We start from the raw sequence: 24651 nt of genomic DNA on the forward strand, positions 1-24651 counted from the left end.
ACATAAGAATTTTATTCGATTTAGGAATTCCTTTTACGACTTAAGTAAAAAAAAAATTGTGACCTAATTTTTGTCTTATACTTAAGTATAACTTTATATTTTTTTTTATGAATCCCGTTCCCGATGTCGAACCCACCCTATCCCCAGAATTACACGGCGATTTCTGGTGATTCCTGAAGATTTTCCCTGGTTGGACCACGGGATAAATATTCTCTTGTATATAAGATTGTGGGTATTATACAGTAACACTATAGCGACTCCTGGTAGGTGGCGCCTCGATAAAACAACGAGGAATTTCAAGGAAATAAAGAAACTCGCGACTAACTAAAGGACATCGATTAACGTAAAGTTGTTTTTAATTATTTTATTGAACAGATACAATCAGATATATTGTATATTATTCGGGAAGAATCTTTGTAAATGATCGAAAACTGTCAGAGACTGCCGCATAGTCAAAATGTCGACACTCTACTAAACATGAGAACAACAAAGATGCAACAAATAAACATTTAATGCTGAGAACAAAAATATCAAAAAATATCAAAATAGATAAATAAACAAGTTTTATCACAGACTACTAGTACTTCACACCACACAGGGTTAAACATGTATACACTACAGTGGCGAGAACATAAATAACATACGCGGTGTCAGACCACGTTATTCAAATCATTATACAAATGTACCATAGATAAGGGTATACATGTTAAACAATCCTATTTATATAGTTTAATTTAACGAATATTAACCGTACGTGGTAATCTACAATCCATACCATTTAATATCTAACAGTAATTTTAAAGCTTTTTATGTTTTTGTTACATATGAATTATGAACAATTTACAAAAATAATATATGTTGCATGATAGAATACATACTACTGATTACACTGTATTTATAATTGTTATGAAAACCAGAAAAGCTACCCACTGGTTACGGGAAATCTTTAATGCGGTGGCGAAGGAGCGAAAAATGAGCAGTGAAAAATATGTCATACACACATGCGCAAACTAGTCTGTTTTGAAGAAGGCTGACGCGCGATCAACGCCACTCGCCTTAGGCCAAAAGTTGATCTGACGTACTGGTTGCTGTCGCAAAAGAAAAGGAAAGGATCGGGCAAAATCACCACTTACAGAGTCGTTGGAGTACATAGTTCTATTTTTAGATGTTTATTACATATTTTACTTACAAATTGTTGGCGTACCTGAGCAGATTTTACAGAAATAAAATAAGATAAACCCATAAGGGATTATGAAGCATAATTTCTTTGGTAAAATTTGTATTCATAAGAAAAAAACATAAAGAGGCTTCAAATCTTAGTTGAATTTGATATACATGTACATTTGTATGTTACTGAGTATATATTAATGTTCTAGCTAATGGTTCAGCTTGAATTACATTGTCAAATACAAAAGATCCCAGAGGGATTTCGGCACCCACCATTAACATTTTTTAATGATCTTTATTGATTCTACCTTTGACTGATCTTCTCTCTACTTTTTCCTTCTTTCTTATTTTCCTCTTAATTATCTGATAACAATGACAAGTGGAACATACATCTGAAGTTTGAGAAACTTTCCCTCCGGTTCTTTTGAAGAAATAGCGATATCAAACTTCAATTCTCAAAATCTGCCGGCCATTTTCTTTCAGAAACAAAAACAAAAATTGAATTTGGACAACTAGTTACCAAAACAACCTTACATATAAAGTTTGAGGAGTATCTCTCTAGTAATTTTCAAGAAATAACAATAACAAGGACTGTTTACGGACAGACAGACAGACAGACAGACAGCCGGCCGGCCGGACCAGACCACGGACGCAAGGCGATTTAAATAGCCCAACATCTGATGATAGGGGCTAATAACCTTTTAAACTTTTAGAAGACAGTGGTCAACTGTTCCTTTGTGTGACGGATATCCGCACTTTTAAAGTGTTTCCTTGTTGGGCTCCGAGGTGAATGGGGAGCATCGTTAATGAATTTATTCTTCCTTTTGACATGACCAATATCATAGACAAAACACCAATAAGTAAAATCAGACAGTATATGTATTCCATTGTTAACAATGGACTCCTGCTGGACGTCATTTTCAAATCAATTTTTCGTCAAATGACAGCCATTGTTGCAACTGTATTCAGCAGAACTACCAGATGCGACCATCAGCGTACGCTGGGTGCGCGAGTCGGTAGGCGTGTCGTTTCCATGATTCTTCTGTCGTCCTCTGTATCAGACGTCGGTGATCTCTGTCTTCCTGAGTCTGTTGTTTCCGCCTAAGTTCCTGGTCCTCTCTGTAAAAGATTTTAATTGTAAGGAACTGAAATACTTCAACTATCAATAAAGTAGTCCTCTACATTTGTCATAGCCCGAGTTTCCTCTGGCCCTACCACCTACACCAGACATGGCCAGAGGAAACTAGAGTTACATTTGTCATAAAGAAATTCAGTTCTTAGTGAAGGTCTGATCAGTTATTATAATTTCAATTCATACTACATTTTAAAAATCTTGTCCACGGAATATTCCATATTGAATCCTTGAATAAAGTTTTGATAGAAATGGAAACTAACAATTGTCCTACTACATAAAACTAATTGATAATGTATTTTATACTTTGTAGAAATCGTTTTTTGAAAATATTTGAAATCATGCTTAAGACTATCTATTTCAAATGACAATTTAGATCAAATAGAACACTTTTTTTTTCATTTATTGCATGTAAAAGAAAAAATACCCTTGAAAATTAACTGTGCATGTTTTTGTTTTCAGAATCTTAATCTAAATTATTGATTTGGAAAAAAAACATGCACAGTTAATTTTCAATGGTATTTTTTCTTTTAAAATACTGTATAAAATACTTTATATTGCAAAAGGAAGAAACCATTATGCACGTCTTCAAATTATTGATTTACAATTTAATGTAGCAGACCCTGCCGACCCCTCGGTTTACTGCCTTAGTGATAATATTAATCCTTCAAATTACTGAGACATGATAAAATCTGTAATTTGATGAGTTACTTTGTTGATCAATTCTTTAAATTACCAGTACTGATCATGACTTCGCTGAGCCGCAATCAATCCTTCAAACTACTGAGTTGGCAGAAACGCAATCAATCATTGAAATTACTGACTTGGGAGGGGTACAACCAGTCCTTTTAATTACTGTCTTAGCAGAAAGGTTATCAATCCCTCAAATTACTGGCTTTGCAGAGCCGCAATCAATCCTTCAAATCACTTTCTTAGCAGAAATGTGATCAATCCTTCAAAATACTGACTTGGCAGAGCTGCAATCGATCTTTCTAATTACTGACTTGGCACAGCCGCAATCAATCATTCTAATTACTGACTTGGCTGAGCCGAAAACCAATCCTTTAATTTTTTAGTTTTATTACTGACTTTAATGAAAAGCCGAATCACTGACCCAGCAGATATAATCAATACTTTTAAGTTTCTGACCCATGGTTCGTACAGATTTTTATACCAAAATTTGTGCACTTTTCAAGCACTTTTCCTTCCCCTTTTCTAAATTTTCCATGTATATTTTTTGGGGGAATTGAAGTAATCTTTACCTTAAATGGGATAAAAACAAATTTTATCATGTAACTAAAATATAATGTATTCCATAGACTTGTAATAAAATTTCTTGTGAGGAATTTTTGGAACCTGAAAAAGCATGTTGACATAAATCCAGCACTAGCAGGGACCCAAAACTTAAGCATTTCTCAAGCATTGACCCCTAATTCCAGCACTGAACCCAAACTTCCAGCACTTTCAAGCACAGACCCCCAAATGCAGCACTTGGCAATGACCCCAAACTTCCAGCACTTTTCATCATCTGTAGGAACCATGCGACTTATCAGATGCAATCAATCCTTCAAATTACTGACAATAGGAAATTAAAGGATATATTCCACTTCTTAATTCACTCACAAGGATGAAACAACTTGGCACTCAGGAAAATTTACACAACAAATTATTGACAAAGAAAAGCAACATCAATTCATCAAATTACTGATGTACATTGAGCAGGGACACATTTGATAATTCAAATTACTACCAGTAGGGAAAGAAATCGTCAATTCTTTAATTCTTTAATTCATTCAAAAGGAAATCTCATCACTAGTTCTTTGTATTTCTGTCAAAAAAATCTTTCTAGCAATTTCCTTAATTATAAAATTACCATACCTTCAAATTAATGAGCTAGGCATTTAATGTGATGAGTGCAACATAATCTTGTAGCCTCAAATATAAACAGTTACATACCTGGCCTTGGCTTGTGATTCTGTGTTTGCCTCATCATCGACCTTCACCTTCACAGGAGAAATCAAGAACGCCTGACCAAATATAGTTGCCTATAGAAAAAAATTACAAATTGTTTAAATGTGCTGAAAGTAACGCTCGACTAAATGCACATTGTAAATACATAGTATCCACAGGTTAATCAGATCAGAGACCGTCAAATTGTTTTCTTTTTTCTTTTTAATTATGGAATCCCTTTAACTCGTGTTTTTTTGTTTGTTTCTAATTCATATACAAATTATTTATATTAAATTTTAAATCAAATAGACTATTTTCCTACAATTAGATCTATTACGATGTTTGGACCTAATAAAGTATACTACGTACTGTTTAATGGTTTTTGTATAATTGTGATCAAATATTATTCTGTCACTTATCACTGATACATGTATACTACCGACATAAACAGTAAAATGTGACATATCAGAACTTAAGTTATCCCAAGACCTTTGGTTTTTCTCAAAATAAATTCTATTTGTTATGAAATTACAATATGAACATATGTATAAACAAACAAATGTGCCCCCTAAATAATTCCAATATGTGGTATTTACCATGCCAGAGTGGAAGAAATCGAGAGCCTTGGTGACAGATTCCGCGTCCCCAAGAAGGACCCAACCAACTCCATTGATGCTCCTGGTCACAGGGTCCTGAAATATCAACAATGTAAAAAGGTACCTCAAAAAAACTACAGTTTTTGTATTTAAAAGTAAAATATTGGATACATACTTCATACCCTACAATTTTTTTTATTTTGAAACTCTTTAGTTAATTTTGTGGTAGGAACTTTCAATTTCGTTGATATTCCTTTTGAAACTGGTAGTATATATAGTGTATAGTATTGAAAACAATTTATTGAATTTATTTGGTAACAACACTAAATGATATGTACTTTGTTTGTTCTTTGAACATTTTTATTTTTACCTACCATTTTTTGTCCGTAATGAACTTTATAGCTAGTGTTGATGGGCCATTAAGATTTATAACTAATTAACTAACTTGTACTATCCTCTGGTATTCCATAGGATTGCCTAACAGAAAGGTACACTGATATTTATCTAATTATATTTTCAAATAAATCAAAAATTTGTTAAGTGAGTTAACTGCAACACGTGCTAAGGGCTATTACATTAAAATATCTACCTGACCCAGGACTCCACAATAAATCACTTCTATCCATGGTTGGATTGCCTTCCTATTACCTCTATATAACTTATTAAATAAATTCTATGGGTGGTACCCCTTAACAAAACCTGGACTCCTGGGATGGGGTAGACATTCTACGGGGAAAGCCCTAAGTATCTTGTTGAAGGATTCAACAAATACACGTGTCCATGCCCGGGTATTCAAACAAGAAACCGTTTTATGCTGTCTCCAGCCCTGGATCTGGGAGTGTCCTAGCTACAACACCACTGTGTCTCTGATCTAAGATGAATGGAGATATTTTGTGGGAAGTTAAATTTTCTATATATCCTACAGTAATGTCTGACCTTAATAAGGAACACCTCCTCTAAGTTACCACTGTGTCTCTGATCTAAGATGAATGGAGATATTTTGTGGGAAGTTAAATTTTCTATATATCCTACAGTAATGTCTGACCTTAATAAGGAACACCTCCTCTAAGTTACCACTGTGTCTCTGATCTAAGATGAATGGAGATATTTTGTGGGAAGTTAAATTTTCTAAAAATCATACAGTAATGTCTGACTTTCATTAGACACACCTCCTCCAAGTTACCACTGTGTCTCTGATCTAAGATGAATGGAGATATTTTGTGGGAAGATAAACTTTCTATAAATCATACAATAATGTCTGACCTTCATAAGGCAGACCTCCTCTAAGTTACAGTCAGCCTCCATCTCGAGTAAAGCCTCCGTCTTCTGTCTCGTCGTGTTACCAGGCAGATTACAGAGATAAACCACCAACTCTCTGCTGCCTGCCACCTGGTGGTAAGAAGAAACACAGGGGGATTAATCTATGTATGTAAAAGGAGTGAAAAAACGCATGGCTAGACGGGGTTTGAACCCGTGACCTCCAAACACTATCCTGGTGCTATACAAATTGAGGTACCTGGTCACCGATAATCGATCAGGTCCAGTTCAGCTACATGAATACATCAAGTATTGCATAACATATACATGTATGAAACAGTTACTCTATGGAGCAATTTGTTAGAACATTAATAAATATCTAAGGGAGACAAATACAACTTGGACAAATGTTTGTTTGTTGTCACAAAAATAGAAACAGCAAAACTAGGCTGTTCAAATTGGAGCATGTCTCACAGTACACATTTGACCTTGGAGCTGAACACCAATACATGTACCAGGTCTTATTGCGACTGAACTCATTGCTGAGATGTTCTCCTGTCCTCCCAGTGTATTTTATGTACTCTTAAATGATTTTAAGTGATCTTGAACTTTGAACCTTGAACTAAAATCCAAAAGAATTTTTTATCTTACAAAGGAGCACATGCTCTGAACCTAACATACAAAATTTATAGGTTTATGTCCACAGCATCTTATAATCCTCCTTACGATGGTTAATATTACTGTGACAGTACTCAGATGGTACTGTACAGGTATAGTCATATACATGTACAGGTTATCTCCATTCTCAAAACTTTGTAATAATGTCTACTATTTATAATCATACACTTTGTGAAACCAATGAATTACTGTTTAGACCGTACCTGTTCAATACCTATTCTGTGGTACACAATACATTGCATTATCATTTGTGCGATTAACAGTGAAATGTTTTTCTTTTGTTTTCAAATTCAGGAAAAGAGGACAACAACATGACCTACCTGTAGCCATGACGGAGCATCTGTTGTAGGTTTGCTGGCGCCGGTGATCATTTTCCACTCGTCTCCTGACCAGACACATACTTCACTTCCTACAATACACAAAAGTCATACATTGAACATTTACGATTAGGGGCAATTAGGGGCTGGCATTAGACCCAAGGGTGAACATGTCTTGTGGTTTTGTTTTTGTAACATTTTATAATCAACAGAAATAATTTAATGACTTAAGAAGTCTTAGGCTAAACAAGAGAACCTTAGACAAATAATTCACCTACAAAGCCTACCATACTTTTACATACATAAAGGATATAAACATCACACATTTACACAGAATTGATCACACATTGTCACTGCCTCAATATTTACCTGTTCCCTTGAGGAAGGCTGATATAACCTGGGTATCAGCAAAAGACAGATTTGGTAGTTTTTCCTTGGCGTAGTCGGTCTGTATCCGCGGACTGTCCAAACTAGAGCCAAGTTTACCTATCAAAAAAAACAAAAAAACAGTTATTACAGTTGAAATAAATATTTCTGTGTTATATATTTTACCTTCAATTATGATAAAATATATATATCCACTACCACAACACATTGTCTAGTCATGATACAATACATGTTCCCCTACCACAACACATTGTCTAGTCATGATACAATACACCGACGTACAAAAAAATGTATGTACCTGGGCTGCCCCCAAGGGGAGACAATTTAACAACAAGTCCCTCTGGTAAATTTGGTCGGTCAGAACAACTCTTGACAACTTCTCCATCCTTCATTTCCACTTTGAAACCTAAAACGTGAAATCAATAACTAATAAGTTAAAATAGATTTCAAAGGAAACAGAACTTTGTATGTCATTTAATCCTCTTTCATGTTACACCAGGGTCCAGTTGTTCAAATGGTGATTAAGCTAATCAACAATAATAAAGCGTAGGTGATAAAATCATTTCTGGCAAAACTAAATTGACAAAATCTTATCAAACTATATATATATATATATAATTGTCAGTCTCTCCCTACCTGTCCATTTTAATCAACACACACATAGGTTTTGAATTATAGGAGAAACTGTTGCTTGAATTCAGAATTGCCATCTATGATGATTTTTTAAAGATAAATTATATAAAGACATTTAGATTTTCTCACCTGTATTAAAACTTAAACATGACAATTGTGAACAATCAAGAAAATGTGAAGAAACTGAGTAAAATATTAGTAAAATATTTAGAATTATTTAATCATGGCAATTTAATCTATATTTTGTTTATTGTTCAATTTTGGCTTTTAAATCTATGTTTACTACTTTTCATGTAATTGTCAAATAAAAGTGGCATGCATGTATAATTAATTATTCCATTTGAATCAAAGAAGTCAATTTAGTCAATGGCCCTTAATTCTCAGAGGGGAGGTTGATCAATTAATGGTCGGTGTCTGAGGAGAAACTGGCCAATGATAGCAGCGGACAGTACATTCATCTTGTGTGATTAAACACTGTTATCAGACAATTTTAACATTAACTGATTTCCATTAAATAAAAAAGTTACCCAGTGATTTAGCGAGTGTTTTGAAAACTTCGTCCATTTCTCCTTCATCCATGCCCCGTTTCTGGTTCTGGAGATACAGAGTTCTCAGAGGAGACTTTCCTCCATACACCGACACCAGACTCACCAAGCCAGCTTTTCCTACAACATATATATATATATATATATATACTGTATATATATAAATCTGGTGTACTGTTAATGTGCAATCGTACACTGACATTGTTTGTTCTGCCATTCATTTAAAAACTGGCATAGGCAGCAATATTCTAATTGGTAAACAAGCATGCAGGGTATTGTGAAAGCAATTCATTCCCCTACCTTCCCCCGCTAAAAATAGTAACAGTGACCTTTACCTTGACCCAAAAACCCTGAAATGCAATCTTGATCTGTAGCTGTTCATTGTAACTGAGGTTGCATACCAAACTTTCACCAACATACCTTGAAGCATGGCAGAGAAAAGTAGGGAAAACTGAATGGATGGAAGGAAGGACGGAAGGACAGACGGATGGAGGGACGGACAGAGGAGGAAACTTTTCTTCCCCCAGTTTCATCTCAGGGGACAAATAGATATGCTGGTGGTCATTCCAAACAACAAGAACAAAACATAACATTAACATTCCTTCCATTTTTCTTCCATAAAGAGATATTTTTCAAATTGTTGATATATTTTTCATTCACTAAATGATAAGGAAATAAAATTATAATTGGCAAGGAAGGTTTCAACCTAACATGGTGATTATCTAATTTGGTCCTCAATAAATGAGACTGATAATGACAAAGTTCAAAGGTCATATAACTTACCAAGGTCATTGGAGCTGACATTGAGGCTGTGTAGTTTTGATGTGTGACTCTTTGTGGTGAACAGTTTGGCCAGGGCGACAGCGCCTTCATCTGTCATCTATATCAAATCATTTGAACATTTCCATGCTAAATTTGTAACTAAATGTATGACACATTATCTTTCATGAAAAATTACTCAACATTTGTAATATTTCCAATCAATCATGCCTTAGGTATTCATAACTTTCTTAAGTGTGTATTTTTTTTTATAAAATATACAGAAATATTAAGTTTTAAGTTTTGTTAATGGGTGATAATTTCAGCACAAATGTACATTCATTCATCATTCATTCATTCATTCAAACATTTGTTTCTTTGTTTGTTCATTCATTCTCTCATTCTCTAACATACAATATAAAAGTTTTGAGTTTTGATAGATTTAGGGAGCAAATGATGTACATCTGAATTGATTAATATATGATAGAAGTTATATACCAGTAACACAACCTATATGATATTTAAAAGTATGACGTTTCCATGACTACCACGCACCTTCATCAGACTAAAGATCAAAGTGAAGCCTAAAAGTACTGACAAGGGTATTATTTGAGATGGTAAAAGACGCCGCTGACTTTTTACAATGTATTGTATAATTTATCAACCTGAAGAAAATGTTCCAGAATAAATTGATTAAGTTTTCAATGTATAGTCAGGGGAAGGCAACTCTATATCACTCACTGTATTGTCAGACACATCAAGTACTGCCAGTGGGTGTGTTTTGTTACTAAGGACCGCCTCCACCAAGTCAATCACCCCTTTGTCCTCTAGACGATTGGACGAGATTTTCAACATATGTAGCTTCAGGCCCTTCCTTATGGACTGACAGAGAGGAGCAATGTCTGCTGCTGACAGGGAACACGCCCCTATACTCAGGGCAGTCAGGCTCCCGCTGTGAGCATTCTCTGTATAAAAAAGGAGTATTCTTCATAAGTACATGGAATGTTGAAAATTATTTTCTAGGAATTCAAATCAAATACAGGATATTATTTCTCTTGTACCACTACAAAATATTGCTGATACACAACACATTTCCTGTATGTATATACATGTATGACAAAAGTATATGCATATGATTCTATTTCTCATGAAATATTCTAGCTAAAGGCCTTATAATAATTTTATAGAATAGCTATCAGGTTTGGATGTCCGGATACACTATACTGTTATTTAAACATTACATTAGCTTCAAAATTTTCATATTAGAATTAATGAAAGAACAGCTTAGGTCATGACTTTTCCTATACAAATATCAGCTTGACCTTTACAAAATCATTTGATTAAACCACTGTGGACAACACGCTGGACAATACCTACCCAGGAGTTTCTGTAGGACATCTGTGTTAGCGATCTTCTGACCGTCCAGAATCAGAGTCTCCAGTCTGCCTTGACCTGTATACATGGCAGGTAAGAGATGGACATCGGTCAGTTTTGACTTTCTGACATTGAGATAACGTAGATTGTCAAACTGACCACTGGTCAGTTGTTCTGCCAGGCCACTCGTGTCCCTCATTAGACTGTATTTCAGCTTCCGCAGCACACTGAGTGTTCCCCCACCTGGTGAGTATTAACAAGTCACTAACACACACACACACAGTCTGATAAGTAAGATGATGTGATTCCTTTTGTGGAATAGTGATAACAATCTTCAAAATGATCAATTGTAAATGTCTAAAATGGACTTTTGTTTAAAAAAAAAAAGAATTAAAAGTCCTTTCAGTACTTCTGAAAACATAGAAATAACAAGCATTGTTTACGGAAAGACAGATAATGGAGCAAAGGCTGATAGGGACAGAAAACATCTGATGAACAGGGGCGATATAAAAATAGATATGAATTGCTCAGGAATTATGTTTTAGATCATCTAGTCCAAACAATCACTGATATTGACTCACCTGGTCCAAAGGACCACCAATATTGACTCACCTGGTCCAAACGAACATTGATATTGACTCACCTGGTCCAAAGGACCACCAATATTGACTCACCTGGTCCAAACGAACATTGATATTGACTCACCTGGTCCAAACGATCGCTAACATTGACTCATCTGGTCCAAACAATCACTGATATTGACTCACCTGGTCCTAACGAACATTGATATTGACTCACCTGGTCCAAACAATCATTGATATTGACTCACCTGGTCCGAACAATCATTGATATTGACTCACCTGGTCCAAACAATCATTGATATTGCCTCACTTTGTCAAAACAATTACTGATATTGACTCATCTGGTCCAAACGATCGCTAACATTGACTCACCTGGTCCAAACAATCACTGATAATGACTCATTTGATCCAAAGGATCCCCAATATTGACTCACTTGATCAAAAAGACCAGTGATATTGACTCGCCTGGTCCAAATGAGCACTGATAATGACTCATCTGATCCAAAGGATCACCAATATCGACTCACCTGGTCCAAAAGGATCACTGATATTTCTCACCTGATCCAGAGGACCAGTGATATTAAATCACCTGGTTCAAACCACCAATAATTTTATGCCACAATATAGAGTCTGTTCTCTATCTGTAGATTTTCTATAAATCATTACTAGTCCTGATCATAAAAAAACAGCTAGTTCAAACTTAGACCAGCATCCTTGAGGGGAAGTGAACACTTTTTGTATAAATGGTGTTTCTGGTCCCCCTGGGTAAAATATTATACTTTTTTCATCAGCATATCTGATATATGACATCATATTTAAGAAAGATGATGTCATTGAAATATATGCACTGACGACATGCTGTGCCAGTAGCATAATTTATTGCAGAAGTAATTTAACATAACTTTTTTGTTTTCAAACACAAAAGAGTTCCTAATGTTTACCTGAGGTCATATCTACCACTGATTTCAGACATCCTATAGTCAGGGCATCATTTGCACCAATGTCAAGGTCGCTAAGAGGCAGTTGTCTGCCCTTGAGAAGTTGAGCAGTTGCAGACAGGAAGTTGTCAGTGATTTTTGAACTGTTGAGACTGAGGAATTGAAGGTTTGACACCACATCTGGGCGAACACAAGATACTACTTCTGAAAAACAAATGAAGCAGAAAGATAGTGACCTTGAATGTAAGTCATCATCATTCATTTAAACAAACTTCCATTGGTAGCAGTTCAAAATTGAAAGCATGCCACAGGCCCAACATCAAGTCCCTGGGTCTCTTGGTTATTGAGAAGAATTTGTTTAAAATATTGTAGCCTATTTGACCCCTGTGACCTTGAATGTAGGTCAAGGTAATTCTCCCTAGCTCACCCTCTGCATCACCCCGATCTCCCTACCTCACCCTCTGTATCACCCCGATCTCCCTAGCTCACCCTCTGTATCACCCCGATCTCCCTACCTCACCCTCTGTATCACCCCGATCTCCCTACCTCACCCTCTGTATCACCCCGATCGCTCTACCTCACCCTCTGTATCACCCCGATCTCGCTACCTCACCCTCTGTATCACCCCGATCTCCCTAGCTCACCCTCTGTATCACCCCGATCTCCCTACCTCACCCTCTGTATCACCCTGATCTCCCTAGCTCACCCTCTGTATCACCCCGATCTCCCTACCTCACCCTCTGTATCACCCGATCTCCCTAGCTCACCCTCTGTATCTCCCCGATCTCCCTACCCTCACCCTCTGTATCACCCCGACTTCTCCTACCTCACCTCTGTATCACCCCTATCTCCTACCTCACCTTGTATCACCCCGATCTCCTACCTACCTCTGTATCACAATCTCCCTACCTCCCCCTCTGTATCACCCCGATCTCCCTACCTCACCCTCTGTATCACCCCTGATCTCCCTACCTCACCCTCTATATCACCCCTATCTCCCTACCTCACCCTCTGTATCACCTCGATCTCCCTACCTCAACCTCTGTATCACCCCAATCTCCCTAGTCCACCCTCTGTATCACCCCGATCTCGCTACCTCACCCTCTGTATCTCCCCGATCTCCCTATCTCACCCTCTGTATCACCCCGATCTCCCTATCTCACCCTCTGTATCACCCCGATCTCCCTAGCTCACCCTCTGTATCTCCCCGATCTCCCTAGCTCACCCTCTGTATCTCCCTGATCTCCCTATCTCACCCTCTGTATCACCCCGATCTCCCTAGATCACCCTCTGTATCACCCCGATCTCCCTACCTCACCCTCTGTATCACCCCGATCTCGCTAGATCACCCTCTATATCACCCCGATCTCCCTACCTCACCCTCTGTATCACCTCGATCTCCCTACCTCACCCTCTGTATCACCCCGATCTCCCTACCTCACCCTCTATATCACCCCGATCTCCCTACCTCACCCTCTGTATCACCCCGATCTCCCTACCTCACCCTCTGTATCACCCCGATCTCTCTACCTCACCCTCTGTATCACCCCGATCTCCCTACCCTCACCCTCTGTATCACCCCGATCTCCCTACCTCACCCTCTGTATCACCCCAATCCCCTACCTCACCCTCTGTATCACCCAGATCTCCCTACCTCACCCTCTGTATCACCCCTATCTCCCTACCTCACCCTCTGTATCACCCTGATCTCTCTAGCTCACCCTCTGTATCACCCCGATCTCTCTAGCTCACCCTTTGTATCACCCCGATCTCCCTACCTAACCCTCTGTATCACCCCTATCTCCCTACCTCACCCTCTGTATCACCCAGATCTCCCTACCTCACCCTCTGTATCACCCCGATCTCCCTACCTCACCCTCTGTATCACCCTGATCTCCCTACCTCACCCTCTATATCACCCCGATCTCCCTAGATCACCCTCTGTATCACCCCGATCTCCTTACCTCACCCTCTGTATCACCCCAATCTCCCTAGTCCACCCTCTGTATCACCCCGATCTCCCTAGCTCACCCTCTGTATCACCCCGATCTTCCTACCTCACCCTCTGTATCACCCCGATCTCCCTACCTCACCCTCTGTTTCACCCCAATCTCTCTACCTCACCCTCTGTATCACCCCGATCTCCCTAGCTCACCCTCTGTATCACCCTGATCTCCCTACCTCACCCTCTATATCACCCCGATCTCCCTACCTCACCCTCTGTATCACCCCGATCTCCTTACCTCACCCTCTGTATCACCCCGATCTCCCTAGCTCACCCTCTGTATCACCCCGATCTCCCTACCTCACCCTCTGTATCACCCCGATCTCCCTACCTCACCCTCTGTATCACCCCGATCTCCCTACCTCACCCTCTGTATCTCCCCGATCATCCCTAGCTCACCCTCTGTATCTCCCCTGATCTCCCTATCTCACCCTCTGTATCACCCCGATCTCCCTACCTCACCCTCTGTATCACCCCGATCTCCTTACCTCACCCTCTGTATCACCCCGATCTCCCTAGCTCACCCTCTGTATCACCCCGATCTCCTTACCTCACCCTCTGTATCACCCCGATCTCCCTACCTCACCCTCTGTATCACCCCGATCTCCCTACCTCACCCTCTGTATCTCCCCGATCTCCCTAGCTCACCCTCTGTATCACCCCGATCTCTCTAGCTCACCCTCTGTATCACCCCGATCTCCCTACCTCACCCTCTGTATCACCCCGATCTCCCTAGATCACCCTCTGTATCACCCCGATCTCCTTAGATCACCCTCTGTATCACCCCGATCTCCCTAGCTCACCCTCTGTATCACCCCGATCTCCCTACCTCACCCTCTGTATCACCCCGATCTCCCTACCTCACCCTCTGTATCACCCCGATCGCTCTACCTCACCCTCTTATCACCCCGATCTCCCTAGCTCACCCTCTGTATCACCCCGATCTCCCAACCTCACTCTCTGTATCACCCCGATCTCCCTACCTCACCCTCTGTATCACCCCGATCTCCCTACCTCACCCTCTGTATCACCCCGATCTCCCTATCTCACCCTCTGTATCACCCCGATCTCCCTACCTCACCCTCTGTATCACCCCGATCTCTCAAGCTCACCCTCTGTATCACCCCGATCTCACTACCTCACCCTCTGCATCACCCCGATCTCCCTACCTCACCCTCTGTATCTCCCCGATCTCCCTAGCTCACCCTCTGTATCACCCCGATCTCACTACCTCACCCTCTGTAGTACAGGCCGTGTCCTGGATCTGGAGGTTGTCCAGACTGAGGTTAGTTATACTTGGATGTGTAGCAGCTGTCACAACAGCCTTCAGTAAAGTCTTCAGGCTTCCAAACTTCAAAATAAAACAAATAAATCAATACAGATGATGTTCAGTTTAAACAATGATTGATCGATGGCTTATATTTATCAGACTAAATATGTCTAATAATTTGTTTTATTTTAGTTGCTGAACTAATCAAACATATACCTGGATATGAAACTGATGTCAAATAAAGCAATAATTCATGCCCAGTATGTAGGTTTATACCAACATTAGTTATCATACAATTCAGAAATGACGAAGCCAGATCTGTAGTCAAATATCAATAGTTTCTAGCAGTTTTTGTCTCCACACCAGCCAGATCAGAGGTGGGTGTGATCATGTTGTGGAGTCAGTGACACATTATTCATGTCTTGTGACATATTACTTCCATAAAGCACTCGATATGATAATCGCTATTGTTGAAGGAGAGTTAATATACAACCCTAAATTTATACAGAAATTATCAGTAAAACTAACATCTCTATCATTTAAAATATTTGAATTCTTATTAGTCCCACTATTAAAAGTAGCAGGTTAAAATATACTGTTTTAAAGTCTACAAATATTCTTTCCTGAGGCGCTTGTGAAGAAGAATTATCTCCCAGTTCAAAATTCTAAGAAGTTGAAAAGCATGCAAGCTCTCTTCAAGTAAATTTTATTAATTACATCTGTTTGCTTATAATAGAATGTCATATGATTGTTCTAGCTAGAAACTTGCATCTCTGTAATAATCTTGTCATGGAGTATACACTGCATTACTGCTACGGCATGAGTTAATACAAAAGGCCTAGAGGGCCTGTATTACTCATCTGGATATTTCAAAATACCCTCAGGCTCATTTATGTTATATTCCAAATATTTCCCTACTTTTGAACTGCCTCTCTGAACAATGGTTTAAACAACAAATGGACTAATTAAATCCTGTCATTCTTGAAAAAGTATTTGAAATTTTTTTTGCTATGTTTTCCCCTTTCTCCCGCCTCAGGAATGCCATAATCCTTCTTTTATACAATATAAGATCTCATTTGCCATATAATGCTCCTGACCAAATTTCATCAAAATCCATTCAGTTGTTCAGGGCTATAAAAGATTTCCCTAAAGTTCCCCTATTGGGCCCCGCCCCTCCAGCCTCAGGGGAGCCACAATCCTCCATTTATAAATGTTAGATCTCCTTTGCCCAATTATGATCCAGACCAAATTTCATCAAAATCCATTCAGGTGTGAGGACTAATAGAAATTTAAAGGAAATGTTGATGGGCAAGGTGATCTTGTTAACTTGTTAATAATTATGTTATTACAAAGGGCAAAAACTTTGTAAGCTATTGTTGAATAATACCCATTTTCGAACTCATCTGAAAACTTGCTGATATATGGCTGCATACAAAAATTCATCATGCTTGGTTGATATTTACTCCAGTTATCATCGTCAAAAGTTTCAATAATATTATGGAAAGCGCAGTAACTCTGTAAGTTACTGTCAAATAAAAAAAGGGTCCAATAATGATATTATACAAAGGGCAAAAACTTGTATCTCTGAAGCTAAATTTCATGCCTAAAGGGAACCCCTGTGTACACGTACCGTATTACCATTAAGGTTGAGCTCAGCCATGGACATGTTATTCTGTAAACCGTCCCTGATATGGTTTATACTGGCCTCATTAAGTTCACAGTTTCCCAGGGCCAGGGTCCGAAGTCCACAGTCGGCACGCTAAAACAGACACAATATTACATCAAACGGCAAAATTCTCAAAACCTCAATATGATTTGTTAATCTGTATAGTGTCAGTGTCTGGTTAATGTGTTCAAACCATTAGAAGGTGGTTTGTTGGCTGACATCATGGACAAAGGCCATACTGTATACAGTAGTTACATGATTATTTGACATATTTAGAGATAATTTGACATATTTAGAGATTATTTTGATTTGTTTCCTATCAAATATTGATCTTGAAAGTTTTAATTCTGATCAACGGATATTGTGTGTGACAACACCTACCTTGAGAATGTCAGCGAACCCCTTGGCCACACCGACCGGATCTGAGAATGAGTTTGTACTAAAGTCGATCTCTGTCAGACTTGTGTTTTCCTTCAGTCCATCCATTAACACCCTCAGGTCCCTCATCCCTATACTTTTAGCCCTAATATTAAAACACAAAATTTCAATTTTCATTTTAAAATGAAACTTTATCTATTTTACAACAATTGCGAAACAAGTTATATCTTCCGGTATACTAAATACTTATAACTTATAAGAATCACACTTGTTTGCTCAGATTAGAAGCAATAAAGGGGTCTCATTATAAATTTTAAGTTAATTTAAAGTTGAATACAAGTGTCGACACCCTGAGCTCATTGCTGGATAAATACAGTCATTTTGAGGGGACATATCTTACCTAAGTGTTTGTAGAGATGTGTTAGTTTTGAGCGTCGGACCGACACATTTGGAGAAATAGTCGATACCAAGACTGTTGTTGGAGACATCCAAGTATACCAACGCCTGGTTCATACTCAACATACGTCCAATACATTCCTGTAATACAGTAATAGATATACTAACGCCTGGTTCATACTCAACATACGTCCAATACATTCCTGTAATACAGTAATAGATATACTAACGCCTGGTTCATACTCAACATACGTCCAATACATTCCTGTAATACAGTAATAGATATACTAACGCCTGGTTCATACTCAACATACGTCCAATACATTCCTGTAATACAGTAATAGATATACTAACGCCTGGTTCATACTCAACATACGTCCAATACATTCCTGTAATACAGTAATAGATATACTAACGCCTGGTTCATACTCAACATACGTCCAATACATTCCTGTAATACAGTAACAGATATACTAACGCCTGGTTCATACTCAACATACGTCCAATACATTCCTGTAATACAGTAGAGATATACTAACGCCTGGTTCATACTCAACATACGTCCAATACATTCCTGTAATACAGTAACAGATATACTAACGCCTGGTTCATACTCAACATACGTCCAATACATTCCTGTAATACAGTAACAGATATACTAACGCCTGGTTCATACTCAACATACGTCCAATACATTCCTGTAATACAGTAACAGATATACTAACGCCTGGTTCATACTCAACATACGTCCAATACATTCCTGTAATACAGTAACAGATATACTAACGCCTGGTTCATACTCAACATACGTCCAATACATTCCTGTAATACAGTAATAGATATACTAACGCCTGGTTCATACTCAACATACGTCCAATACATTCCTGTTATACAGTAACAGATATACTAACGCCTGGTTCATACTCAACATACGTCCAATACATTCCTGTAATACAGTAACAGATATACTAACGCCTGGTTCATACTCAACATACGTCCAATACATTCCTGTAATACAGTAATAGATATACTAACGCCTGGTTCATACTCAACATACGTCCAATACATTCCTGTAATACAGTAATAGATATACTAACGCCTGGTTCATACTCAACATACGTCCAATACATTCCTGAAATACAGCCAGGTTACATATATAAATTAAGTCCAATTAATTCCATAACCTTCATTATTTTGCAGTAATAAAGAATATAGGTAAAAATTTGAATAACTGAAGAAACGAACCTCTACTATATTGGTAATAATCTCATTTTTAAAGGTAAAATGATTTATAGGTCTGTAGCATTAACAATTCTCATTAAATGGCTATATTGTTTGATCTGCAAAGCTGTTGTTTTTTTCACCAAGTAATAACTTACAGATGTGTCTGTGTCGGTTTTGTTGTCAGACAGATTTAGACAGAGTATGGTGGAATTGCTACACATTGCCAGACACACACTGCGAAATGCCTGGGGCCCCATATTGTTGAAAGACAGGTCCAGCTCCTGATAAAACCAACACATCAATCTTATTAATCAACAATCAGCACAGTTATAACACTTAAGCTTACTGTCACATATACATAGTCTCTCAGGAACTGTACCAGAGCAGCTTAAATTTATTTTGTTGGGGACAATCATTACTATATTCTAAACCAACCCCCTCCCCCAGGGAGGTACAGGCCAAGGGTGCCTGTTCAATTATGTATCAGTATTTTAAAGTTATGTACTATTCATTTGCTCTACCTCTTGAAAAAGAAATACTTTCTTATTTGCCTACACCTGTTTAACATAATGTCACTGTTTTATGTACACAGGTTTCTATGACTAATATGCATTTGTTTCCATAACTTATCTGTACATGTGTTATAACTTACCTGTACACATGTTACTATGACTTACCTGTAAATGTGTTTCCATAACTGTACACTTGTTATAACTTACCTGTACGCATATTACATGTACTATGACTTACCTGTACATGTTTTATAACTTATCTGTGCACTTGTTATAACTTACCTGTACGCATATTACATGTACTATGACTTACCTGTACACAATTGTTGTTTTTTAAATTTTGATTATAAACTTACCTGTACACATGCTATAACTTACCTGTACACATGCTAGAACTTACCTGTACACATGCTAGAACTTACCTGTACATGTTTTATAACTTACCTGTACACATGCTATAACTTACCTGTACATGTTTTATAACTTACCTGTACACATGCTATGACTTACCTGTACACATGCTATAACTTACCTGTACATGTTTTATACCTTACCTGTACACATGCTATAACTTACCTGTACACATGCTATAACATACCTGTACGCATATTACTATGACTTACCTGTACACATGTTACCATAACTTACCTGTACACATGTTATTACTTACCTGTAGAGATGTTACCATAACTTACCTGTACATGTGTTAACTTAGTGAGGAGATCGTGTAGTTTGAAGGTCGATGGCAGCGCTCTCTGAAGGTGTAACTTTGTAACATTCTGAACTTTGAGGTTTTTTAACAAACTGTCTGGTTTTATCAGAAGACACGCAGAACTCAGAGCATCGTCAAATTTACCCTGATCTTCCGGCTCAGGGGGGATAACTCTCTCCTCCATTTCTGGAATTATCACAACTTGCTCCTTCTCTGTAGGTGTTTCTGATGATCCTTCTTTGTTCTCCGTGTCTTCTGATTGTTTTTGTTCTGTAGATTCAGTCTTCTCCTCTACTGAAATTTCCACTTGTCCTGACTTTTCCACGGGAGAGTTATCTGCCCCTGGTTTGTTATTTTCTACTGGTGGTTCTTCCTCCTTAGAAGATTCACCCTTACCTTAGGACAGAATGAGTTAATATGATAGAATAAAAATGGTGTCCTAATCAAATGTCAACACTTTACAAATTCCAACATATTTAGAAACAAATAATACACTAATAATTTTAATTTATATCATAATTTATGTAACAAATCTGTCATAAAATTATAAATACTATAATTACCTCCCCCTGATGTCTTGTCTCCCTTGTTTTTCTGTTCGGATTCCTGTTTTATCGGTGGTAATGCTGGACTCCCAGCGGTATTTGCTGGTGGTGAGCCTGGAGGGACAGGCTCTGTCTGTGTAATTGGGGGAAGTTTTGTAGTTTCAGATTTATCAGATGCTGTTTGGGAAGCTGGAGTAATCTGTCCTTTGTTTTCCCCAGTAGTTTTGGAGTTATCAGATGTTGATGGGGAAGCTGGAGTAGTCTGCCCTTTGTTATCCCCAGTAGTTTTGGAGTTATCTCCTTTTGTTGTTGAGGGAGTTGTCTGCCCTTTATCTCCTCCAGCACTTTGGTTTGTGTTGACAGGCTTTTTCTTACTACCTCCAGAACCCATCTCAGCCGCTCAACTATACATTAATGAATACAGTGTTAATTAGTAATTAGGTCCAAAAAAAAGTAGAAAATTTTCTCATTTTTTTTCTGAAAAAAAAAATATTAACTAATGAAATTTGTTTATGAATCAATTGCATGTGAAAAACTAGTGATAAGTTTCAACAGTCAAATTAAAGTGTATTTTACGTGTCTCTAAAAGAATCGTTATATTTCAGAAAAGTTAACATTGATCATTCATGGCCTTATACCTGCCATTCAGGTGAACATACATTAAATCTGGGAAAAAAAGTACATAAACCATGTCAAAAGATACATGTACTTACCTTGAAATAAATTCCAAAGCAATTAAGCTGAGACTCACTGTGGATAAATTTAAATCCAGCAAGAATACGATGACCTTAAGGTAAGGTGCTAGCTAATATCAATAATTTGGTTTATTTTGTGTGTAAATGTCCTATTTAAACAGCCAGGGTCATTTAAGGACATGCCTGGTTTTGGAGCTCAGGAAATATCATCTGTTACAGTCTACAAAATTTATGTCAGTGGTGTACTGGTCTTCGAAAGAGCACATGAATAAATTATGGGTAGGTTCTTTTCAGGTTTCAAAATCTGTTTTGAAGCAATGAAAAACTATACAGTACTTTGTGTTTTGTGTTTTTATACAATAACATTGTTCTATACATGGAGACTAAAGCAGGATCTGTTACATAAATGGAGGGTCAAGAACAGTAGATAAAAATCAATATAAACCATGCTGTAATGGAGATCTTGACTTTCAAAAACATTCTGTCTAAAAATAACAGCAAAAACAATAATGCGTCGAACACTTTCAGTAAGGCAGCTGTATGAAGTTTTAATCTACAGTGGTCACTATGGAAACTTTTACCTGAAAACCAAAACCAGTGATTCTGTTCATGAGAAGTTGTGATTTTTACTCTATGTTAACTTTAAGGCTGCAAAAGCCTTAATATCAACTTTATATCTTAGTGTTGAAATTTTTACAGATTTTTTATCGTCTTTTACTAATGGTGGATTTGAACACTACCTTATGATTATTCCTTAAATACACTGAATGATATTGGATAAATTTGAATATTATATATGTAAGTACAAGAATGCTTACCTAATAAGACACCTCTCCCTGGTGTAGACATTACCATCTCACACAACATGACACTACTAGTACCAACACAATATTGATTTAACAAAAGGTGTGCAGCATATTATATCTGTCAGTGGGAACAATCAATAATGTGATGGGGAAAGCATTGTCAGCTTAAATCAATATGTTATACATGTAACTGAATACAGGTATGTGTATAGTCTGTGTCTCGCAGGCTAATATTTGGTTTGTTTTTGTTTAACGTCCTATTAACAGCGAGGGTCATTTAAGGACATGCCAGGTTTTGGAGGTGGAGGAAAGCCGGAGTACCTGGCGAAAAACCACCGGCCTACAGTCAGTACCTGGCAACTGCCCCACGTAGGTTTCGAACTCGCAACCCAGTGGTGGAGGGCTAGTGTTAAAGTGTCGGTACACCTTAACCACTCGGCCACCGCGGGCTAATACGTGCATGTTTTAAAACCCTGGTAAATACTAGCTTCATACAACAGTTTTTTGCCAAAAACTGATCAACACCAGTCATTTATTGACATTAACTAGTTAGCATAAATATAATCATTACTCCTTAATGATTCTGTTATTATATTTGGTGATATTGCTAGTGTAATATGGGAAGCCAGTACAATATGTGTCATGATCACAGGCTCCAAAAGTGGGGAGCCTCCCGTGATGATGACCAAATAATCACATTGAATAATAAGGGACTATTGCACTATTACACAATGCATATTGCATCAATCCCTTTTCCAAGTTGATTTCATTTCATTCAGTTAATTAATTCATTCTCAATCAGAATACAAAATATTCTATTTTATCATTGTGATCGTGGCTCTAAAATGTTGTTTTTTTGTTTTTTTTTGTTGTTTTTTTTCATTTTTTTTTCAAGACGTGATGTCACTTTTAACTGAATAAATACTATCGTTATTTTGTACCGACATGCGATGCTGGGACCAGTGGATGTATGGATTGTCTCCCTTCGCCCATATTCTAGAGCATTTCCCAGAGCGTATTTAGACTGTTTAATGTATCAAATACCAACTCCAGTGTAGATTGTCAAGACTTAACCTATAAAACAAATACAAAATTGATTGATACATCCATGATAATTATGATTCCATGCCAAAGTCTTGAATCACTAATCGTAATTGGGTCCACGATATCAGCTCAGCGCCAACAAATTGAACAACAGCGTCCTTAGCAGCGAGACAGACACAGCTCTCAAAATGTTTTTAGCTATTCATCGTCCGTGTCAGTTTCTTAATTTATACCCGACTTCTTTTTCAATACAAATATGTCAATATGTTACCTGTCTGTAAGCGCGAACCGGCCTCCGTTGTGGTGTTCTAAACTGTAAGAAGAGATGGAAACTTTCTTAAGTCAGCCATATTTGAAGAGTGATACAAAGGGGAGTAACCCCTCTTCAAAGAAGCACCATTCAATAGAAGGTCTCACACAACTAATTTTTTCATTATTCTCTCAATCGCTCATTTGAGGTTCAAATGTTGTAAAATTGATATCAAATTGATTTATTATTTTAAAAATCTCAATACCCTACTAATAAAACACATTTTCTTCAGGGACTTGGTTCATGGTCAAACACCAGCTGATTGGCTGAATTAGTTGCCCGAGACCTAAAAATTAGGTAACTAAACTTATATTAACAAGTAGACACTGCCGGTCGACTTTAATTCTCGACGTTTACTCTTACTTGTTTACTTGTTACTTGTCCTCGAGCTTTTCTGTTAGGCCTCTCTGAGCCATTTGGTTGTCTATTCGACAGAGAAGCAGTTGGGCAGGAATTTGATGGATAGTACTTGCCAGTGTTCCTTGATTTTAGATTTGAAGGAATTTTATGTTTCAGCACACACAACTCAGCTTCATTTGGTAAGACATTCAAGGTATGAATAACTCTTTTTGAGAAACTATATTTCCTTCTAACATTTCTACAAGGCTTCACCTGAAGCTTCTTACTGTTCCTTCCAGTGTTGCTGTTGTTTGATGGAAATAGCTTATCTTTGTCATAAATTTGTATGTTGTTCATTATTCGATAGACTTCCACCATGTCTGTCCGCAAGCGTCGGTGTTCTAATGAAGGCATTCGTAGCTCTTTTAATCATTG

The 24651-nt window shown here is 37.8% G+C and overlaps 1 protein-coding gene across 1 annotated transcript; it reads right to left on the reverse strand.

Moving 5' to 3' along the window:
* Positions 1 to 367: 367 nt before the first annotated feature.
* Positions 368 to 23928, reverse strand: LOC117315599. The gene is made up of 20 exons (XM_033869859.1): positions 23839 to 23928; positions 21041 to 21426; positions 20461 to 20873; positions 19409 to 19534; positions 18034 to 18170; positions 17637 to 17778; positions 17220 to 17348; positions 15556 to 15670; positions 12318 to 12518; positions 10799 to 11038; positions 10163 to 10386; positions 9446 to 9542; positions 8645 to 8782; positions 7783 to 7890; positions 7467 to 7583; positions 7101 to 7189; positions 6109 to 6234; positions 4846 to 4941; positions 4256 to 4344; positions 368 to 2286 (listed from the first exon to the last, which is right to left on the reverse strand). The coding sequence occupies exons 2-20, from the start codon at positions 21411 to 21413 to the stop codon at positions 2142 to 2144; spliced, it is 3105 nt and encodes a 1034-aa protein (XP_033725750.1). The 5' UTR covers positions 21414 to 21426; positions 23839 to 23928; the 3' UTR covers positions 368 to 2141.
* Positions 23929 to 24651: the final 723 nt, after the last annotated feature.

The sequence above is a fragment of the Pecten maximus genome, chromosome 17, assembly GCF_902652985.1.
Source record: "Pecten maximus chromosome 17, xPecMax1.1, whole genome shotgun sequence".
In the NCBI taxonomy this organism is placed as follows: Eukaryota; Metazoa; Mollusca; class Bivalvia; order Pectinida; family Pectinidae; genus Pecten; species Pecten maximus.